The sequence below is a fragment of the Ornithorhynchus anatinus genome, chromosome 2 (assembly GCF_004115215.2).
Source record: "Ornithorhynchus anatinus isolate Pmale09 chromosome 2, mOrnAna1.pri.v4, whole genome shotgun sequence".
NCBI lineage: Eukaryota > Metazoa > Chordata > Mammalia > Monotremata > Ornithorhynchidae > Ornithorhynchus > Ornithorhynchus anatinus.
Genome location: NC_041729.1, coordinates 28,174,686 through 28,197,757, shown reverse-complemented (window position 1 = coordinate 28,197,757; position 23,072 = coordinate 28,174,686). Strand labels below are relative to the sequence as shown.

Below are 23,072 nucleotides of genomic sequence, written 5' to 3'. Positions count from 1 at the left end.
AATGTACGATTGAATGACTGAACGAATGGAAGTGACTCCATTTTCGCTGCGGCTGGTGGGTGAGATGGGTCAGATGTGAGAGGTTCCTTGGATCTGGAGCAGCGTGGCCTAGTGGCAAGAGCCCGCGCTTGGGAGTCAGAGGACGTGGGTTCTAATCCCGGCTCCACCACTTGCCTGCTGTGTTACCTTGGGCAAAGTCACAACTTCTCTGGGCCTCAGTTACCTCATCTGTAAAATGGGGATTAAGACTGTGTGAGCCCCATGAGGGACAGGGACTATGTCCAAAATATTATCCTGTACCTACCCCAGGGCTTATGACAGTGATTGGCACGTAGCAAGCCCTTACCAAATACCGTAATTATTATCATCATCATCATCTGGAGGTGAGGGAGGCCTGCGCTAAGGATTGGACCAACCAGAGGAGCCCAGGGATTTGGATTCTGGAGACATTTTCCCTGCAGGACATCTGCTGTCTCCCTGCAGCTGGAAACAAGAGACACCAGGACTATAAAGCAGTGGTATCCACTTCTTTAATGCCACACAAGTTTTTGAAAAAACCCACCTGCAGTGAGAGCTTATAAAGTTAATGAACTTATGTACACAACCTCCCAGAACACAAAAACAGGTGATGGTAGTATCCTCTAACGCTCGAACTCATCTTAAAAGCTAGGTCCCATGGTAGTTACCGCTCGGTGTCCAGCGGAAACGAACCATACACATGGGGTAAGAAACGCGAAGCTCCATCTTTGCGCGGCTGGATCGGGCTTGGCTGAAGGAGGGCTGGAGAAGGCCCTCTCCAGCTGCCCTTCTCCCTCTGAGACGCCTCCGGGGACACCCGGACTCTACGCTCAAGGAAGCCGCTGTGCTAATTCCCGCTCTCAAAACCTGGACTGCCGGCATCTTTCGCGGCCTTAGGAGAAGAATTAGTATCTGCGGGCAGCGGCGGAAGGAGGGGGGACATTTCTTTCTCGGCAGCTTAGGTCACTTGCCCCACCTCTTCCGCCTGAAGCTTGGCTTCCAGGTTGCTCCTGGCCGTCTCTCAAGGAGATGCACATCTCGTTACGGGCATGATTTTGCTCAGTTCAACGGCTCGCTGACCAGAGCTCATCCAACACCACAGAAAAAGGACAAAACTGAAATCTGCAGGTGCCAATCACTCCAGCCCCAAAACACACCTTAACTGCCAAATTCTCTTGGCTAGGCTCCCGGGGGGGGGTGGGGAGGAGCGGGCAGGTGAGTGAGCCGAACTATCATTCGCAGTTGGAAAATCCACCGTTGTCGAACCGCTACTCCCTCAGACCGGACAGGGTAGAGAACAGCCTCCGGCTTCGGGCGGGGGGGGGGGGGGGGACCAAAACAACCCTTCCCTATACGTGGATCACCTGAACCCATTTGTTCCAGTTCACTTCGTGCGGGAAAACCCGGCCCAGCCGCAGCGTGCAGTCTATGGAGGGCTCGTAAAACGCAGTCGGGGCCTCGCTCAGCCGGGGACGGGTGATCTCCTCTTCCATCTTGGGCTTGGAGAAGAGGGAGACGGCGGAAGGCTTCTTCAACCAGAACTTTCTGATGCAGCCAAGGGCTTCCAGACCCTGTTGCGAGTATCGAGAAAGAAAGCTTTTATCATCAAGAGTTCCGTGATGAAATCTTAAGCCAGGCAAACCATACTCGGCTGAACTCAATCAGCCAAAATAGCGCACCGACTGAAACACTGACCCAGGCGCCAGCTGGTGCCCATCTGGTTAGGGGCCCTATTGTTCTTTACTGGAAATATCCAAAAGGGAACCCTTGGTAGTTCCAGGTCTGGTTTTTTCCACTGCCACGACTTTGGATAAACAAAGTCTGGGCATTGTTCAGAATCAAAGAGCAAACCAGGGGAAGAGGATTGTGAAAGATGGGTCCCAAGAACAGAGGGTCAGGGCTTCAGAGAGAGGAAGGAAGAAGTGTTCCAGATGGCACTGGGCCAGAGGGTTGGATGTTCTCATTCTGGGAACACAGTGTAGCTGCCTTCAGGAAAGAAACACAGACTCCTCAGGTCCGATCGAGCTTCAGGGAAGAGAGACCGCAGGAATGGAATGAGATGGAGGCCTGGCCTCATTTCACTGCCTCAAGCCCAGCAGCCGAGGGCCACCCCATCCCCGCTCCCCAGACTTGACAAGGGGCCCGGTCCCACCAACCCCATCAAACCAACGTAACCCCAACTGCCCTGGGAAGAATGGAAAAAGCACAGAACCGCCTCCCAACTCAGGTCACAAGAAAGAGGAAGGAACGGGCCATGTTTCTAGCCAACAACTTTCCACGCCGCTGTTTACTAGACCCAGTTCATTTTCCCGTTGCTGCTGAAAATCACCTGGACATTTTTCAAAGGAGAAAGTAAAATCCCCAAATGATTACGATGGCCTTGTTCATCCGTCCCACTTCTAGACTATAAGCTCACTGTGGGTAGGGAATGTGTTTCTTATATTGCCGAACTATTGAATTCTCCCAAGTTCTTAGTACAGTGGCCCGCACAGGGTAACCGCTCAATAAATAAGACTGATTAATTTGTAAACGCCTTCTTTGTGCAAAGCACTGTACCAGGCCTTGGGGAAATGATCAGGGATACTGAAACAGACGGTTGTGGTCCCAGAGGAGGTTCACAACCGAAAGGGAGAGGGGACGGCAGACTCCCTGGGAAAGAAATAAACAAATTCAATAAAAATGCACCATTCCAGAAGAGCCAGAAAAATAGCAGTGTATTGCTGCTAAAACAGAACAATCCTTGGGCTCTTACAAAAGTGAACTGATAATCTTCAAGTCATTCTATGAGGCCCTCACCCACTTCTCAATCAATCATTCCTATTGATTGGGTGTTTACTCTGTGCAGAGCACTGAACTAAGCGCTTGGAAGAGGATAACGTGACAGAGTTGGCAGAAACGTTCCCTGCCCAGAGCGAGCTTACAGTACAGAGGGGGACACCTCTCCTGAAACCACATGAATAGGTGTGTGCGGGTGCGAGAGATTATCTGTCCTCCATTTTAGAACACGAAAGCTACTGATGATGAGTTCCTAGCCGTACATGCCTGCTCCAAACTCCTCTCTACAGTGCCTGCACACACAGACAGAATGTCGCCGTGCTGCTAGGTCTGTCACCGCTTTCCAGCCTGTCTCTTCGTCTTCCGATCTCCACGAAGCCTCTGTTCAGGGACGGGAAAGTCTCCCCTGATTGCTGCCCACGGAGCTGGTGTGTCCACTGCCTTGGTCTCCTAACAGACCATGGCTATGTTGCCTGGGGTGTGACTGCGCACCATTACTTCTTTAAAGAGGTTATGCTGCCCTCTTTCTGTTCAGCATTCGGCTCCTGCCTGGATATCCAGCTGTCATCCATTTCCCTCGTGTCTCTCGAGTTCCTACCCCTTAAAATCCCCTGCAAAACCAGGCCAAAAAAGTTAAATGAAGGACACTAAAAGCGGAAGGAAACATACATAGGGAGAACTAAACCCTGGAGAAGGTTTTTCCAAAAGCTCCACCGGCTGCGCCCCGGGCTGGAACCTAACAGGACACAACAGACGCCCTCCCGACATACCTGGAGGATTTCCAAAACGGCGATGGGCTGCAGGACTCCCCGGTAATGCTGAAGCAAGGTGGACTCCGGGATGCCGGGCTTGGTCATGATGTGGTAGAGCACGGCTTCCATCATCCCCTTGCACACCGGCTTGTTCAAATTGCCGTCGACGATTCGCCAGGGCCTGCCGACGAAGCGGACGTCCTCGCAGTTCCTGCCGGGATGGGAAGAAAGCGCCGATTAAAACTCCCCGCAGGTTTTGGTGGGGGTTGAGGGTGGGAAGCAGGCGGGGGAGCGTGGCGGCGGAAGGGCGACCGAGCCAGCCGGGGCCGGGGTCAGACGTCACCCTCCTCGACGTCGCAGGCCCACGAGTGGGTGCCGCCGCCGGGGCCGGCGAAGCGGCCCGCTGCCGCAGCGAAAAGAAACCGTGATTGGCGAGCTGCCCGGCAATCTGACACCCCCGAGAGGCACACTTGTCCTTCATACCCGATGACACCACCAATATTAAGCTTACCTGCAGGGGTGAGGCCAACGTGGGACGACCTGCCCTGTCCGCCCTCGCACACGCAAAAAACCCACCCTTACTGCTGTTCGGGTTATTTGCTGACTGAGGCACCTAGCGCTGTCTTTTGGGTTTCGTCTCCGTCTCGGGATTGTCAGGAAGATTCTGCTTAAAGAGAGTCACGTCTTTCTTGACTGCCGGTAACCCGCAAGAAGTCTTTTGGAACCTGTGGTTTGCAGCCGCTGAGGGATATTCTATTGGACTGGATTTAGACTAGGCCATATAAAACTCTTTTGAACTCCTGAAGTCACTTTTTTCAACCTGCTGTGCTGATTAGATAGCCAACCTGAGAAAGAAATGTTTCCTCTAAACTCTGTTAGTCTACAGGGCACACCGAGTCTCAGTTCTGGCTCCCTAACCTCTTTCACTCAGTCACTGGTATTCACTGAGTGCTTACTATGTGCAGAGCGCTGCACTAAGCACTTGGGAGAGTACAATATAACAAAATTAGCAGATACATTCCCTGCCCACAATAAGCTTACGGTCTAGAGAGGGAGCTGTTCATCGATATTCACAAGTAATTTAAAATATATAATTTGAAGATATGTACAGAAGGGCTGTTGGACATATGTGGGGCTTAAAACTCTTTGGGTTTATCGGTCACTGGGGAAAAATAAAACTTACTACCTCCTCTCTCACAGGTAGAGGGGTAGATGGGGTAAATAGTTCAAGCTCTTTGCTTTTACTATCGTGTCTGAGAGAAGTGCCCTCCCTGATCGGTAAATCCGTAAAGATGGGCGGCAGTGGGACTTGGATAAAGGGTAAGATTACTCCTGGTCTGATCCACCCTATGCTACCTTGCTGCTTCAGCTATGGGTCACCTGCCTTGGATGTGGAGTCACAGATAAGACCAGACAACCAGCTGGCTTCCCTAGGATGAGTGAACCAGAAACAACTCTCTGAACTTCAAAGCGGGAGTTCTACTCCTCTGTGGAGTGCGGAGTGGTCGCACTAAGCCACGGCCACCAAGAATTTCCCTCTGTGATCCAGGCCGCTATGGCCCGACGCTTTCTCTGAAAGGGTCTGCCAAATCTCACTGGGTCAGAACCATCGAAGAAGAGACAACTTTCATTCCTAGTCAGCTCTGGCCGAAGACGCACGCTCCTCATTCCCTTCTCTTCCCCTCTACAGGAACGGTGACCGCTTTCTCTCCTAATGGCTTCATCACTCACCTTTCTCGGCTGGCCTGGGATACGTTGCCGGCAGCGGAACTCTCTGGAGGAAGAAAGAGAAGGAAGGAGCAGATCACAAACTTCTCCCGATGCCTTCAAGGCTCTCCAACACCTCGCCCCTTCCTACCTCTCCTCCCTTCTTTCTACCGCCCACCCCGCACGCTCCGCTCCTCCGCCGCCCACCTCCTCACCGTCCCCCGTTCTCGCCTATCCCGCCGCCGACCCCCGGGCCACGTCCTCCCGCGGTCCCGGAACGCCCTCCCTCCTCACCTCCGCCAAACTGATTCTCTTCCCCTCTTCAAAACCCTACTTAGGGCTCACCTCCTCCAAGAGGCCTTCCCACACTGAGCTCCCCGCTTTTCCCTCTGCTCCCTCTACCCCCCCCTTTACCTCTCCACGGCTAAACCCTCTTCTCCCCCCTCTCCCTCTGCTCCTCCCCCCTCCCGTCCCATCCCCTCGGCACCGTACTCGTCCGCTCGACTGTATGTATCTTCATCACCCTATTTATTTTGTTAATGAGATGTACATCGCCTTGATTCTATTTATTTGCTAGTGTTTTAATGAGATGTTCTTCCCCTGGATTCTATTTATTGCCATTGTTCTCGTCTGTCCGTCTCCCCCGATTTGACTGTAAGCCCGTCAAAGGGCAGAGACCGTATCTGTTATCGAGTTGTACATTCCAAGCGCTTAGTACAGTGCTCTGCACATAGTAAGCGCTCAATAAATACTACTGAATGAATGAATGACAAGAAAACATAACCGACCCAAGTCGACTCCGTGGGCGGCAGATATCTCAGGGCCGCGGATATTACGATCGCGACCACTAGTGTCCGTAAATTTCCAATTATACTTATTCCTCATCCGCCGAATTTTGACCCAAATGGTATCCTCCTAGGATTGAAGGGGATGGACCCAGATGACAACGAATGGGTGAAGGGGCGGTCTATTTTGAATGCAGAATGGAGGTGATGGTGCCGTGTACCCAAAATCTTTAGAGAAGGTGTGTGTATTTACACACGGTACACACAGCCCCCTTCTGAAGGCAGGTTATCGTATTCACTGTTTTCAACCGCCCCAAACTTTCTGCTCTTAACTTTTTCCAAACCGGATGATAATGCCACCGCGACCATTTGGGAAAATTTATCAGGAAGCCTAATCCGAAGGAGAAAGTTCAGCCTCAGAGATCCTACATAATAACGGTCTTCAGACTGTGATTTGAAAAGCGGATTTTCAGGGGATAATCCTGAAGGCGTTATCCATCCATCTGCCACCTCAAAAAGTCAGAGGCAAAATCTGATTGAGGGATCAGCTGCTGAAGGGGAAGGAGGGAGAGGAGACAAGACTCCTACAGACAACACTCCAATGTACGGCACCCTCGATCTTCAACAGAACCATTTCAAATAATCCTGGATGTTTAATAAAATCTGTGAGCTACCGTATCCTGACCTCTGCCATTCAACTGATCGGCTGCGGAGCAGAAAGGTAAAGGGCAGAAAGTTAATGGAGTACGTACCTCCACCCACATGCCGTTCATCCCTCCTGCCCTCGGCATTCTGACTGTGGTATTAGGAAGCGGGGACCAAGGAGGCAGTCGATTAGATGTCATCCGAAGGCTGGTCTACGTGGGGCGTTACGGGCATGGACAATTAGCAGGAGTGGGTATCACAACTGCAGAAAGTGGTTTCGCAGTTCTCGGAAGGAGGAGTGCTGAGGTAGGCGGCACTTTCGAGTCGCAGAGGAAGTTATGGAAAGGGCTCGGGCCCAGAGGTCAGAGGACTTGGGTTTTAATCCCGGCTCCGCCTCTTCATTCGTTCATTCATTCTGAGCGCTTACTGGGTTTAGAGGACTGTACTAAGCGCTTGGGAGAGTCCCCTACAACGACTGACTGCTGTGAGACTCGGGGTGAATCACTCGACCTCTCTGTGCTGCGGTTTCCTCATCTGTCAAAAGGGGATTCAAGACCTGTTCTCTTTCCTACTTACACTGAGAGGCCAATGAAGGACAGGGACAGTGTCTGACCCGATCATATTGTAGGCACCCCAGCGCTCAGTACGGCGATTGACCCGAAGTAAGCCCTTAACAAATACTACCATTTCAGCAGGCGCTCAACTTGGCCGCGACGCTGAAGCTACCTTACCTATAGGTTCTTCGCGTCCCTCTGGGGCCTGAGATTCCCCGGCGAGGCTTTCCAGCCCGCCAGCTTCCGGGTGGCAGTTCTCGGCCTCCCCTCTTTCCGCGGGAAGGTCACTTTCAACTGGCTCCGCCTGAGCGTCGGGCACCGTGAGTTCCAAAGCAGCATCCTCCGGCTCTTTTCCCGGAGGCCCTCCGGGAGATCCCGCGGGAGAAGCTGGGTGACTCGCCCCGCCCCCAGCAACAAATGTCTCCTCCTCTTGAGCGGGCCGGAGAAAACGGCCCCGGCGAATGTCTTCAAGAACCGCTCTCTTTGCAGGGGGCTCGTTCAGCCCTTCTGAGTCGCCCTCCCCGCCCCGGCAGGCAGCGGTGTGACGGGGCTCACCGTCCCGCGGGGTCTTCCGGCCTCCGCTGGACCGTGCCGCTCCTTCGGCCTGGCTCTCATCCTTCGAAGGCTCCTCTTGGCTTCCCGGCTGCGATTGTGGGGCGGGCTCGAGGGGCTCCTCTCCGTGAGGCTCGGCTCCTTCCACTTTGTTCCTCAATTGCACCGAGTGTAAGAGCCAGGGCTGGGCGTTCTCCAGGGCTACGAGGCGGACCGTGTCTCCGCCGACTTCCAACACTTGGTGCCATTTCAGGAGGTCCTAGGGAAAGCGGCAGAGTCTTATTTGGGGAGCAGGACACTGCCTTCCCTCTAACTCCGGCTGGAAATGAAAACATCCTGCTAATCTCACGTCACCGTACCAGATCCTCCTTAACTTTAGCCATCCTTTATCATCCTTCATCGGTCCATAAGGGCAGTTGTCGATCTCCCACCTCAGCAACCATAAGACCACTAGGAAAGAAGAGGGATTTGGCTATTCCCTACCGATGCCCAAATCCCTTACTCGTGCTATTGGCGTCTTTTTCTAATTCTTCCCCAGACTTGGGATTCTAAAAGCGTGCGTGCATGTGCGTGGTTTTTTTTTGGGGGGGGGGGGGGGGGGCTTCATGTAATCTATAATAAAATCTAAAGTATAATAAGGACATTCTTTCCCCCGTGATACTTGTAAATGTGCCCAGAAGAGAGGTACATCCTATCCCAAAATGGCAAAAGACTGCAAAGAGCGTACAATGGGATGGTGGTGTTCTGTAGAATGTTATTGTCGCAAAGACTCCTTATATTTACCCATTGCCATCTCCTGAGAAGGGAAGAACTGACTCCAGAGATGAGCCCTGGACTGTCGGTCGGAGTTATTGCCAAGTGCTCTTCTTGTGATTCCTTACAGCAGCCCTCTGGGGTGCAGGAAGCCAGAGCTCTGGGCATCAAGCTATTAGTGGTACAGAGCATCTGACATTTTCATCCCGCCACACATTTTGCATCAGAGAGCAATTCGAGCCACTGGTTTTGAATGTCGAGATCCTAATTCATCAATCAATCAATCATTCAATCAATCAATCGCATCTACTTAGTTCTTACTGTGTGCTGAGCACTGAACTAAGCACTTGGGAAAGTACAATATAACTGGGGAAAGGGAATGTGTCTGTTGTACTGTACTCTTTCAAACTCTCAGCAGAGTGCTCTGCACACAGTAAGTGCTCAGGAAATACAACTGACTGATTGGACACGAAGGGGGACGGCATTTCAGGCCGGAGGCGGGACACGGACGAGAAGTCGGCGGCGAGATGGATGAGACTGAGGTACGGTGAGAAGGTCGGCATCAGAGGAGCGGAGTGTGTGGGCTGGGTTGTAGACGAAGAGTAGCGAGGTGAGGAAGGAGGGGGGCAAGACGACTATTCTAAAGCCTCTGGTAAGGAGTTTCTGTTTGATGCAGAGGGGGATGGACAACCCACTGGAGGTTGTTGAGGAGGAGGGGAAACCTGGGCTGAATGGCTTTGGAGAAAAATGACTCAAGCAGCAGAGTGAAGCTTGAACTGAAGTGGGGAGAGACGGGGGCAGGGACGTCAATAAGGAAGCTGATACAATAAACAAGGAAGGAGAGGTGAAGGGCTCTGATTAACTCGGTGGCAGTTTGGATAAGGAGGAAAGGGTGGATTTTAGTCATTTGTGAAGTCTGAACGGACAGGATTTGGTGACACTGAATAGGTGGGTTGAAGGATTGGGATGAGTCGAGGGTAACGTCCAGGTTACCAAGTGGTCTGGGGTCCAGATTCCATCCCTCTGGTTTGTCTTCCTACCAATTAGCACGGCAACTAAAAACAGTCAAGCGCTCTCTCAAACAGCCCTTTCTTTCTGAACTTGAGAAAACCAGAGGCAGAGAGACCCCCGGAGTAGCCATGATTCTGTAGCTCCGTCCCCCGTCTAGAAGAACTCGCACCTTGCTTCTTTGTCTTTTGAGGACGAGGGCAAGAAGTGACCTGCAGCATTCGACGACCACCGGTTCCCTCAACACATATTTACAAAGTTGTCCGTGGGCAGGAGGGAGACTGGCTGGACACTTTGGTGGCAAGCTGCCCAAATTCAATTGCTTTTCTTTTTCCATTTGGAAGCTTTCAATAGAGGATTTACAATTTCTTTTATATTTATCTCCTTTATGACTGGTTTACAGTTAACAAAATATAACTGGCGCGCAACCAACCTGAATGTATTCCATGAAGGTCCGTGTACGATCACAGCTGGTCTCCTCGTAGTTGGAGAACTTCCTGCTCAGGTCCACCTTATCCACTCCGAAGGAGGAGGCATTCCTGATGGCCCCCCGGATCTCCAAGATTGCAGCTACATCCTTTGGTTCGTACCCATAACCCTCCACCCGTTGGACAAACTCATCTAAACTGCAGGCGTCTTCCTGGACATTTATCATCCTGGTGAATGTGTCAGGGAGGCAGGATACTCCAGGTGTCAATTCATCAATCACTGAAGAAACTACAAAATAGAAGAGGCAAATCCAATCCCAGTTACACTGGAATCTCACTGAATTAGTTTTAGGACGTTTTTTCTAATTACGGCAGGAAGACCAGAGATCTCGAGAAGGGGGGCGGGGGCTCGGAAACATTTTACGAAGTAGGCTTAGCCACTTCGGGAGAAAGAGATTTTGAGCAGGAAGAAGTCTTCCCTGACTATGTCTCATCTTCCCACCCTATTTAAACCATCATCATCATCATCATCATTGTGATACTTGTTAAACAATTTCTAGATGCCAAACACTGCACTGAGCACTGGGATAGGTACAGAATAATCAGGTCAGACACAATCCCTGCCCCACGTGAGACTTACAGTCTAAGTAGGATGGAAAACAGGTAGCGAACCCCCATTTTAGAGTCGAGGAAACTGAGTTACAGAGAAGCTAAACACCTTGCCCAAAGTCATGGAAGCAGGCAAGGGGTGGAGACGGGATCAGAATAATAATGTTGGTATTTGTTAAGCGCTTACTATGTGCAGAGCACTGTTCTAAGCGCTGGGGTAAACACAGGGGAATCAGGTTGTCCCACGTGGGGCTCCCAGTCTTAATCCCCATTTTACAGATGAGGGAACTGAGGCACAGAGAAGTGAAGTGACTTGCCCACAGCCACACGGCTGACAAGTGGCAGAGCTGGAATTCGAACTCATGAGCCCTGACTCCAAAGCCCGTGCTCTTTCCACGGCGCCACGCTGCTTCTCAGAACCCAGTTCTTCTGATTCCCCAGGAAGGGTTTTATCCTGGGCACCTGAATCCTCACCCTCTAAGCTCTTGGTTACCCCACGTTAGACCTGGTTGCTGCCCCATCTGTCTTATTTTAGTTTCAATCTCCCCCACTTGACTGTAAGCTCCTTGAGGGCAGGGAATGTGCCTGTATACTGCTGTACTGCACAAGCATAGTACAGTGCTCTGCACACAGTAAGTGCCCAATATGTATGATTGACTGATTGAGGGCAGTTACCTAGTAACTCCAGTGTACCCTCCCAGTGCCTAGTACAGTGCTCTGCGCAGAGTAAGCACTTAATAAATACTACTGATAGAAAAGTACCTCGCCCTCCCTCTGTGCTTCAGCCTCCAGTTGGTAAAATAAAAGTAATAGCGGCGCTGCTCTGAAATGAAAGAAGTTCTAAAATACAAGATCCTTTTTGGGATTATGAGAAATGGGAGAAATGGAATCAGCCCATCAACGGCGTTTATCGCGTGCCACAGTGGAATTAAGCTGACATAACAGCAAGTGGGGGAGATGGGTACTATAAGAGACTAAAGCCTCCAAATTTTTATATTCCAAATTGAGGGCGATCGGCTAACAGTTCAGAGCACCGGTCTTCACTGTGAACTTGCGGAGATCAGACGAATGTGTGTGTGTGACACCCACCCACCCCCAGGCTACGACCATTTAGACTGTGAGCCCATCACTGGGCAGGGATTGTCTCTGTTGCCGAACTGTACATTCCAAGTGCTTAGTACAGTGCTCTGCACGTAGTGAGCGCTCAATAAATACGACTGAATGAATAATACCACGAGACCGTAAGCTCCTGAGGGCAGGGATCATGTCGACCAACTCTGTATTGTACTCGCCCAAGCACTCCGCACATCGCTCTGCACGCTGTCAGCACTCAGTAAATACCACCGACTGATGAGTAACGGCGGACCTACGTATCTTACAAAATCTACCTAGATAATTCAAACATCCGAATCGGTCTGGGGCAATTCTCTGGTAAACAACACACGCTTAAGCGAAAAACTGGCATTTGAGATCGCTGGGTTTTAGAAGTATTTTATTCATTCGTTCATTCAATAGTATTTGTTGAGCGCTTACTATGTGCAGAGCACTGTACTAAGCGTTTGGAATGTACAAATTGGCAACAGATAGAGACAGTCCCTGCCCTCTGACGGGTTTACGGTCTAATCGGGGGAGACAGACAGATAAGAAAAATGGCAATAAAGAGAGTCAAGGGGAAGAACATCTCATTAAAACAATAGCAAATAACTAGAATCAGGGCGATGCACATCTCACTACACAAAACAAATGGGGTGATGAAGATATATACAGTCGAGCGGACGAGTACGGTGCCGAGGGGGTGGGACGGGAGGGGGGGAGAAGGGGGTTTAGCTGTGGAGAGGTGGGGGGGGGGGGTAGAGGGAGCAGAGGGAAAAGCGGGGAGCTCAGTGTGGGAAGGCCTCTTGGAGGAGGTGAGCTCTAAGTAGGGATTTGAAGAGGGGAAGAGAATCAGTTTGGCGGAGGTGAGGAGGGAGGGCGTTCCGGGACCGCGGGAGGACGTGGCCCGGGGGTCGACAGCGGGATGGGCGAGACCGGGGGACGGGGAGGAGGCGGGCGGCGGAGGAGCGGAGCGTGCGGGGTGGGCGGTGGAAAGAGAGAAGGGAGGAGAGGTAGGAAGGGGCCAGGTGAGCCAATCCGTATTCACTACCAGACATTTGGGCAAGCAGAAAAACGTTTGGTCGCCTCATCCCGGCCTTAAGCTTTGTAGAGGAGGCACTGACCTGGGTTTGTGATGCGCTCGGGTACTGGGGTGCACCGCAGTCTGATCCTCACTTGGCAGGAGTTCACCACGATGTTGTCGTTGGGGTTCAGGTTGCGGGTATTGACGATCCCAGGGGCGTAGTAGCCCCTCATCAGTAGATAGTTGGTGTGGGAAGCCTGTCGCGCTTTTACCTCAATTCTGCGCTTGCTTCCAGTCCCTTCATCCAAGTCTTCGTCTTCTTCTTCGTCGTCCTCATCCAGTCCTCCTTCCTTCTCCAAGCTACGGGAAAGAGAGTCGGGGGGGTTGGGGGGGTTCACGGCTCACAGGAGTCCAGCTCACTCCCTCCTATAGATCGAAATTCCTCCTTTAGGCGGGAGGCGAATCCAATTCATTCACAAAGGATTCAGCGTGGGGTCAGTCTTTTCTCTACTTCAAGAGGGCCCAACCAATTACGGGGGAAGAATCGATCCATCAATAAATCGATCATACGACGGTATTCACTGAATGCTTACCGCGTGCAGAGCACTGAGCAAAGCGCTGGGGAGACTGCACTACAGCAGAGTTGACAGACACACACTAATACTAATAATAAGCGTGGTATTGGTCACGCGCTTATTACGTGCCGGACACCGTACAGAGCGCAGGGAGAAATACGAGTTTATCAAGTTGGACGCAATCCCTGTCCCGCCTGGGACTCACGGACTCGATCCCCCTTTTACAGATCAAGTTACTGAGGCCCGGAGAAGTGAAGTGACTTGTCCAAGGTCCCACGACAGACAAGTGGCGGAGCTGGGATCGGGACCATCTGACTTCCAGGCCCATGCTCTGACCACTAGACCATGCTGCTTGTTCTCTGCCCACAAGGAGCTTACGGTTTAGCGGAACAATCAATGGATACCCACCACCTCCATCAATCCTTCCCGGATTGACTTCACCTTATTTTGATCGTCCTCAGACCATTCTGGCCACCCCTTAAAATGTACCTTTGTTCCTATAGATGCTCCATAAATCGGGGGGGGGGGGGGGGTGGTCCTCTCTACAACTTTTATAGTTTATGATTTTATCATTTCTGCTTATATCTATTTATTTGGTGTCCCCCATTTCAACTTTTCTCCTTCCTTATACAATAAACTCAAGGGCCTCATACAATAAACTCAAGGGCAGGGGCTATGAATTTTTGTGCCTTCGAAATTCCTCACAGGGTGAAGAGTACAACCCTCTGCAATCCTTTACATTAGTGATTGACTGACATCAATCCACTGGCGATGTATCTTCAATAACGACTCGTATCCTTTTATTGGCCGCTTTGCTACTGTTCGCACTTCACCCGGCTTCTTCCTCTTCATGCCCGTCTCCTTAGTTTTTGGGCCTTCTGGAGGAACTCCGTAGAGCACCGCATCGCCTGCTTGAAAAACCCCAAGTCCTACAGAGCCATAATAATAGTGATCTTGGTATCTGTTAAGCGCTTACTATGTGCAGCGCACTGTTCTAAGCCCTGGGGTAGAAACAGCGTGGTGGGACAATCTGACGACCCTGTATCTCCCCCAGCGCTTGGAACAGTGCTCTGCACATAGTAAGCGCTTAACAAATACCAACATTATTATCATTACAGGGTAATCAGGTTGTTCCACGTGAGGCTCACCATCTCAATCCCCATTTTACAGATGAGGTCACTGAGGCACCGAGAAGGGACTTGCCCACGGTCCCGCAGCTGACGAGTGGGAACCCGTGACCTCCGACTCCCAAGCCCGGCCTCTTTCCACTGAGCCACGCCGTCCTCTGAACAACCGCATCGACGGGATCTCAGGGGTTGGGGTCTTGCGTTCCATCCCTTGCCAACGACGGGTCCCGCGGCGGCTCTACATCAGGGCCGAGTGACGGCTCTCAGTCTTGTCTTATCCACGAGCCCCAGACTCGCACAGCGACCCAGGAGGGGGACAGAAGGTAGCCGTACAGCTGTGGACCAGGCGTCAAACCCCATCTTCGCCGGCCCCGTCTTGGGTCTGCTAGGGTGGGAAAGCACCTCGGAGGAGTAGCAACGTGGACGTCCGCTAGGCGCGACGGACGATCGGAAGGGAGGTCAAGGTCACAGAGAGTAATCGGTCCTTTCACGGATATTCGGATGGATGTCCAGGCGGGCAACCCCCGCGGCGGACCCTGCGTGATACGTCCTCACTGGCTGATCGTCGGTACATCGGCACGACGGATACCCTCTGGACCGTGAGCTCGGCGCGGGCAGGGAACGTGTCTGTTCACTGTTATGTTGTAATAGCGTGGCTCGGTGGAAAGAGCCCGGGCTTGGGAGTCAGAGGTCATGGGTCCGACTCCCGGCTCTGCCGCTCGTCAGCTGTGTGACTGTGGGCGAGTCACTTGGCTTCTCTGGGCCTCAGTTCCCTCATCTGTAAAATGGGGATTAACTGGGAGCCTCACGTGGGACGACCTGATGACCCTGTATCTCCCCCAGCGCTCAGGACAGTGCTCTGCACATAGTAAGCGCGTAACAAATACCAACGTTATTATTATTCATAACGATGGGATTCGTTAAGCGCTTATGTGGCGCCCAGAACCGTTCTAAGCGCTGCCTCTCCCGAGCGCTTAGTGAAGTGCTCAGTGAATATGACTGAATGAATACCTCGACTCCCCCTTCCACCACTTTCACTGGGAGATTCCATTGTCCCCGTCTGTCCGTCTCCCCCGATTAGACCGTGAGCCCGTCAGAGGGCAGGGACTGTCTCTATCTGTTACCGATCTGTCCATTCCAAGCGCTCAGTCCAGTGCTCTGCACCTAGTAAGCGCTCGATCAATACTATTGAATGAATGAATGAGATTCCATCAGCATCATCATAATATGGACCCCGGGGACCCAGCTGTGAGCGGCAGAAATACAGGAAGAGGATGCAGTGCTTAATCGTGGCTTTGGGGAAAGAGCCCGGGCTCGGGAGTCAGAGGTCGTGGGTTCCAATCCCGACTCCGCCACTCAGCAGCTGTGTGGCTTTGGGCCAGTCCCTTAACTTCTCTGTGCCTCAGTTACCTCATCTGTAAAATGGGGATCGAGACTGTGACCCCCAAGTGGGACAACCTAATAACCCTGTATCTATTCCAGCGCTTAGAACTGTGCTTGGCACATAGTAAGCGCTTAATACCAACGTTATTCTTATAATTATGAATGCTCCAAAAGCTCTGCCTTAAGGGTCTGGGGGGGGACGTGAGTTGTGCTACGGGGAATCCTGGTCTTTTAACGATGTTCTGAGGAAATTTTGAAATTTCTCCATACGGCAGTTCAAGCTCTCTAATGGGAATCCAGAAAATAAACACCACATAATAAATAACACGTGAAAGCAGCAGATCTCCCAAGTGGAGCCCGTGACCCGAGAAGCAGCACGGCCCAGTAGTTACAGCACAGGCCCGGGAGTCGGAAGAACCTGGGTTCTACGCCTTGCTCTAGCATGTGTCTGCTGTGTGACCGTGGGCAGGTCACTTGGCTTCTCTGTCACCTGTAAAATGGGCATTAGGACTGTGAGCCCCATGGGGGCGGGGACCGTGTCCAACCGGATTACCCCGTATCTACCCCAGCACTTAGAACAAATACCAATTACAAAAAAGCAGAGCCCGTGGCTTGGTTCACTTGCCCCTCGGGCTTCGGGACAAAAGTTCTCTTACTTTTTGATGACTTCATTCTCCACCATTGAGCTGTCCACCACGACTATCTGCTCCGGGATCCTCACATCCACTGACACCAGCCCCATGGAGAAGAGGCTTAGAATGGCCCCACAGTGGCCGCCGGGTCCGTCCAAAGAAAATGCCACCAGGTCGCTGGCTGGGCCGGCGCCCTCCTGGTCCTTGAATGAAAAGTTATCCGGTCGGTCTGACTTGCCGGCGGCCTTGACCTTCTCGAGGAACTGGTAGGATTCCGTGCAGATGGTAGTGGGAAACCGCCAGGTAAAAATCCTGTGGACACACGGTGGAGGAAAGAGAGTTAGGGTGGGATTAACGGTAGAAAAACCACGACAGCATCCCGAAAGCCCACCTCTTCCGCATCACAGGCGCGGGACTGACCTAATCCCCAGGAAGGAGCCTCTAGGCTCAGAAGGGGTTTGGATAAATTCAGGCCCAAGAGATCCAACACGGACTATCAAGAGAAAGAAATCAGGAATCACAGAGGGAACCGTTACGGGTGTGAGAAGATGTCACGGAAGACACTGCTACACTGTCTCTCCGAGCATCCGGTTGTTGACAGCAGGGACGGGACCCCGGGAGACGCCGAGTCGATTCTATTCCTCTCTTGCTCACTGCCCTGGTCTAGACGGTTCTTCTGACTCACCTGTAGTAGGTCTGTGACAGCTGATAGGACATTGGCACAAAAGGTAAGGCCCTGTTCTTTTTCGGACCCAGGAAGTGGTTTACTCGGCGGCGGTTCACCAGACTCCTCTTCTGACATTCTAGGAAGGCCTTAACAAGAATGTGGTCCTGATATTCCCGGTACAGACGGAAAGTCTGAAACACATAACCGGAGTGTGGGTCAGGAAGGGCTCATGCCAAAGCAGCGGGAGCAAAACGGTTCTCCGCGCCGAAGGGGACGGGGCCCGAACTCCTCTTTGGAGGACGCCAACGTCAGAAGGAACGGGTTATCCTAAATTCCGCCAGTCAAGAGCGCTAAGCGACCCGGGGAACTCGGACCTTGGCAAATGGGCGGAATCTCAAGAGGGCTCAGAGTTTCGCTCTGATCTTCCTCCATTATAATAATAATGCTGGTGTCTGTTAAGCGCTTACTACGTGCACGGCACTGTTCTAAGCGCTGGGGGAGATACAGGGTGATCGGGTTGTCCCACGTGGGGCTCGCAGTTTTAGCCCCCATTTTACAGATGAGGCAACTGAGGCACAGAGCAGTGAAGTGACTTGCCCACAGTCACACGGCTGACAAGTGGCAGAGTTGGGATTATCTTCTGAGTAAGTCGGACCAGATCATCTCTTGGCCTGAATGTTCTCATCTGGCCACCAAACGTGAATTTAACAGAAGCAGCACGGCCTAGAGGAAAAACCGGGGACCTGGGAGTCACAGAAGCTGGGTTCTAATCCCGGCTCTGAGAACCGATTGCCGTGCGACCTCGGACCAGTCATTTAACTTCTCTGCGCCTCCGTTACCACGACGGCAAAATGGGGATTAAATACCTTTTCTCCTTCCTTAGACTGGGAGCCCCATGAGGGACAGGGACTGTGTCCAAACTAATTAACCGGTACCTACCCCGGCGCTTAGATCAGTATTTGGACACATAGTAAACATTTAACAAATACCATCAAAACAGAAAAAAAGCAAATAACACTGTGGGCTGACGAGCACAACTACTGTTCAGACTGTTAGCCCGTCACTGGGCAGGGATCATCTCTATCTGTCGCCGAATTGTACATTCCAAGCGCTCGGTACAGTGCTCTGCACACAGTAAGTGCTCAATAAATACTACCGAATGAACGACTGCTACCTCTACCTTGTAGAGACTCCGAAATGCCATTACGAGAAACCCATCCCCACCTATTTCTCGCAGCACCTTTGGTACAGTAGAGGAGCAGTGCGGCCTAGTGTGGCCTAGTGGTTAGAGCACAGGCATGGGAGTCAAAAGGACCTGGGTTCTAATCCCCGCTCTGCCACCTGTCTGCTGTTACCTTGGCACTTCTCTGTGCCTCAGTTACCTCCTCTGTAAAATGGGGATAAGGCCGGGAGCCCCACGGGGGACGCGGTCTGTGTCCAACCTGATTACTCTGTACCTACCCCACTGCTTAATACAATGCCTGGCACATAGTAAGTGCTTAATAAATACCATAACATCAGTGAAAAATGAAAGCCAAACCCGTAGGAAGCGAGGGTTTTTAACTAAAGTCTCAGCAAGATCAAATAAATATAGATTTGCGGTGACATTACGGTTGCTTAGAGATTTCAGCTGGAACCAGATGATAAAAGTTGGGAATTCTGTCGCATTCCCATTGCGATGTTTTACCTTCTCGGTCGGCGTCTACTCCTGCTGCATTCATGGGCTCCCTCTTGTGACCGAAGCAGCGAGCCCATTGCCCACATATTTAACCACGTAGAACGATGTCCTGAACTTTCACTTTCTAAACTGGATACGAAATGTTTCCCTCCAGTCAGGGTTACAGTTTGAGTCGAGGAGCGACGGCCTAGCGGAGAGGGGGGCCTAGCGGGAGTAGGAACCACCCGTCCTATCCAAGGACCTCTCTTAATCCCACCTTGATTAATAACAATGTTGGTATTTGTTAAGCGCTTACTACGTGCAGAGCACTGTTCTAAGCGCTGGGGGAGACACAGGGGAATCAGGTTGTCCCACGTGGGGCTCACGGTCTTCATCCCCATTTTACAGATGAGGTCACTGAGGCACAGAGAAGTGAAGTGACAGTCCCGCAGCTGACAGGCGGCAGAGGCGGGATTCGAACCCACGCCCTCTGACTCCAAAGCCCGGGCTCTTTCCACTGAGCCACCCTGCTTCTCACATTACTGCCGTGTGTCTCTCGATTGATATACTGTACTCTCCCAAGTGCTCAGCATAGTGCTTTCCACACCGTAAGTGCTCAATAAATGAGTCTGAATGAATAATGATAATAATCGTGGTATTTGCTAAGCGCTTACTATGTGCCAGGCACTGTACTAAGCACTGGGGTGGATACCAGCTAACTGGGTTGGACACAGTCTCTGTCCCACTTGGGACTCACAGCCTCAATCCTCATTTTTACAGATGAGGTAACTGAGGCACAGAGAAGTGTAGTGACTTGCCCGAGGCCACCCAGCAGACAAGTGGCAGAGCCGGGATTGGAACCCTCGACCTTCTGACTCCCAGAACGAATCAGCCTCCTTGCCGACCTCCCCGCCTCCTGCCTCTTCCCACCCCAGTCCATACTTCATGCTGCTGCCCGGATATTTTTCTAAATAGACCATTCGGTCCATGCGTCTCCATTCAAGAACCTCCAGATGATAATAATGTCGGTATCTGTTCAGCGCTTACTATGTGCAGAGCACTGTTCTAAGCGCTGGGGTGGACACAGGGGAATCGGGTTGTCCCACATGAGGCTCACAGCCTTAATCCCCATTTTACAGATGAGGGAACTGAGGCACAGAGAAGTTAAGTGACTTGCCCACAGTCACACAACTGACAAGTGACAGAGCCGGGATGTCCTCCAGATGCTGCCCATCCATCTCCATATCAAACGGCAACTCCTTACGATCGTCTTTACAGCAATCACCTTGCCCTCTCCTGTCTTACCTCACTGGTTTCACTTCACTCCTCAAATACCAACCCACACATCGTACTTCAGCCTCAGCTATCTCAGCGGCTGCCCCTTCGCCCACGTCCTGACTCTGGCCTCAAACTCCCACCCGCCTTCAGATCCGACAGACCCGCACTCTCGCCACTTTCAAAGCCTTATTAAAATCACATCTCCTCCAAGAGGTCTCCCCCGGCTAAGCCCTCATTTCCCCTACTCCTCCCTTCCGCATCACCCCTGCGCTTGGATTTGTACCCTTTATTCGCCCAGCCCTCACTCCCACAGCACTTGTGTACATATCCTCTAGGCTTTAAGCTTGTCTCTACACGGTAGGTTCATTACGGGCAGGGACCGCGTCTCCTAATTCCGCCGTATTACACTCTCCTAAGCGCTCAGTATGGTTCTCCGCTCATAGTAAGTTTTCGAATAAATACAACTGACTGCTATCCGTAATACATTTATTTATTTTAAGGTCTCTTCCCCGCCCTAGAATGTAAGCTCCTTGCGGGCAGAGAGGTTTTCTATCACCTCTGTATATCGTATGCTCCCAAGAGCTTACTACGGTGCCCTGCACACAGTCAGCACTCAATAAATACAATTAACTTCACCCACGATTCACTGGATGACTGTTAATCTTCCACATTTCTCTACTATTTATTTTTCTCTCACAGCAGTGTCTTATTAGCCAGGGTAGAATAACTAGCTAGCTAGAGTAACTTCCACAGCAGATCATCGGTAAGACCTAAAGTGGCCGTACGTGATCCAGCGAAATCCATCATTTACCTTTCAACGCAGCATTACCCCTACTACTTGACTTCCCATCCTATTATTTCACAAGTCATCCTCAGATGTTCTCTCATTCTTTCTTGAAACAGTGTTCGTTAAGTGTTTGTTTAACTATGTGCCTGGCCTTGTACAAAGCGGGGCAGAAACACGCTAATTAGGTTGGACACAGTTCTTGTCCCTCACGGGGTTCTTAATCCCCATTTTAGAGATGACATAACTGAGGCACGGAGAACTGAAGTGACTTGTCCAACGTCACCCAGAAGACAAGTGGCAGAGTCAGAATTACAACCAAGGCCCAGCCCGTCAGAGGGCAGGGATTGTCTCTGTTACCGATTTGTACATTCCAAGCGCTTAGTACAGTGCTCGGCGCATAGTAAGCGCTCAGTAAATACTACTGAATGAATGAATGACTCCCAAGCCCACGCTCCATCCACTTGGCCACACTGCTTCTCTTTCCCCCCAAAAGAAGGGAGTCTTCCACTGGACTAAATATTCTGAGAGCCTTGGAGGCGACAGGAGTTATCGAAATTTAAAAGCATCGGTCTCTGAGTGCTCCACTCGCTGAAACACGGAGCCCGAGGGGAGTTACTGACGATCCAAAATTTCAAATGCCAATCAGACACTCACCTGAAATGACTGGCAAGATTTCATCTGACTGTCTGAGAGGGCCAGAGTGCTCTGAATCAGATTTTGGAGGACCAGAAAGTGAATATCATCCACACTGAAAGAGAGAAAATACAAGTCTACCTTGAGATACTTTGGGGTTATCAGGAAAGATTCTTAGTAACCTTCAAGGCTACGCTTCATTTTTCAAAAACAGAACACGATTAATTTGTAGAAGGATGTGTTGTCAAGTAGTCACCTCATATGAATCGGAAATTGCCCTTTTCAAAATTAGAAACTGTGGTAATGTGCAACTTAAAAAAGCCTTCCAAAACACCTAATCATTACAGAAATACCACTGAGGAATTTATTTTTGAAACTTATTACTATTTTCAAGTCTAATCAAATTGATATTAACTTTCAAGGTGAACAAACCACAAACACTAAAAACAGTACCTCGCCTATGGTCATCTCATATGAAAACAGTTCCAAAAAAACCTTGCCCAACTCATTATAACAACTAAAACAACTACGTGACTAATTCCAAAAGATCATCTAGTTACGAGGACTGAAATCTGTAGAAAGTTTAGTAAGAGGGGCTAGATTAGAACATCGGTGCTTGCCTATTGAGGGTATCTTCCTTCCGGTTTTGATTTTTTTCATCTCCAATCGCTATAACGCGGTACCTGGAAAAAAAAAAAGAAGAAAAAGGAAGGGTTGAAAGACGAAAATGACATTCCTTTCCAAGGAGGGGAAAAAGGCTAGCCTCGTTCTGTCAAGATGGCCAAACTGGGCCACCTAAAATGGCTGGGGGCTAATTAATAACCAGCTGTTTAAAGGAATGTGCCTTATAAAACCAGCAGCTGGAGACTTCTTTTTTTTTTTTTTTTTTTAAACCACAGAGGCTGTTCAAAGGTGTTTTTCTGACTTCTGGCAGAAACGTTTCTGAGCTTTTTGGACCTCCCTTTATCAAATGCAATACAGCTAATGGACTTTCAGGCACAGATTGTGTGAAGGAGAAAAAGGAACACTCACCCCCCGCCCCGCAACCGGCAGCATCTGATACATTTTCCAAGTTGTCTGACAAGGGCAGAAATGAGTCGGAGGCTCTGACCACCGAAATTCTCTTGCAACCCGGACCACGTAACGTCATCTCTGAAGCACAGTACCTGCCAAACAGCTCCTGAAGCGTGTCCGGGATTTCAAGATTAGGATTCCCCAGGGTGGAACTGAACTTCTCTTTGAGCTTCTCCACAAATTCTTTAAATTCTTCAGCACAAATCTTTTCAAATGAGAGACTGAATGTCAAGCCCTTAACCGATGGGATGGGGGATTACATCAAGCCCCATTAAATCATCTCTACGTGACTTTCAGAGGCCGCCAGTCCACAGAAAACGTGAAAGCAACAACTTCCTTTTGCTCTCTACTGACTAGAGGGTCTGGCTCACCTCCTAAAGGTCACCACTATCTCAAGGGACCAGAAAGGGGAGGGAAAGAAGAGGAAGTGGAAGAGGTTTCTGATGTTTCACAGCCCACCCAGAAACAATCAGAGGCATGGGATCCTGAGGACTGGAATTACTAGAGGCTGCTACAACCCACTACTGACTTCTTGGAGAGGTCTTCAGATCGGCGTC

The 23,072-nt window shown here is 50.9% G+C and overlaps 1 protein-coding gene across 1 annotated transcript in view; it reads right to left on the bottom strand.

The window, feature by feature from the left end:
• Nucleotides 1–512: 512 nt before the first annotated feature.
• Nucleotides 513–23,072, bottom strand: part of GTF3C1 (general transcription factor IIIC subunit 1) — a 70,741-nt gene continuing 48,181 nt past the window's right edge. The window contains exons 27-37 of the mRNA XM_029050261.2: nucleotides 22,608–22,720; nucleotides 22,062–22,124; nucleotides 21,463–21,556; nucleotides 17,105–17,277; nucleotides 16,444–16,731; nucleotides 12,803–13,062; nucleotides 9,983–10,266; nucleotides 7,414–8,047; nucleotides 5,277–5,319; nucleotides 3,564–3,756; nucleotides 513–1,589 (exon numbers count right to left, since the gene is read on the bottom strand). Coding sequence (XP_028906094.1) covers nucleotides 1,368–1,589; nucleotides 3,564–3,756; nucleotides 5,277–5,319; nucleotides 7,414–8,047; nucleotides 9,983–10,266; nucleotides 12,803–13,062; nucleotides 16,444–16,731; nucleotides 17,105–17,277; nucleotides 21,463–21,556; nucleotides 22,062–22,124; nucleotides 22,608–22,720 — 2,367 coding nt within the window. The 3' untranslated portion in view covers nucleotides 513–1,367. The remainder of the gene's footprint in view (nucleotides 1,590–3,563; nucleotides 3,757–5,276; nucleotides 5,320–7,413; nucleotides 8,048–9,982; nucleotides 10,267–12,802; nucleotides 13,063–16,443; nucleotides 16,732–17,104; nucleotides 17,278–21,462; nucleotides 21,557–22,061; nucleotides 22,125–22,607; nucleotides 22,721–23,072) is intronic.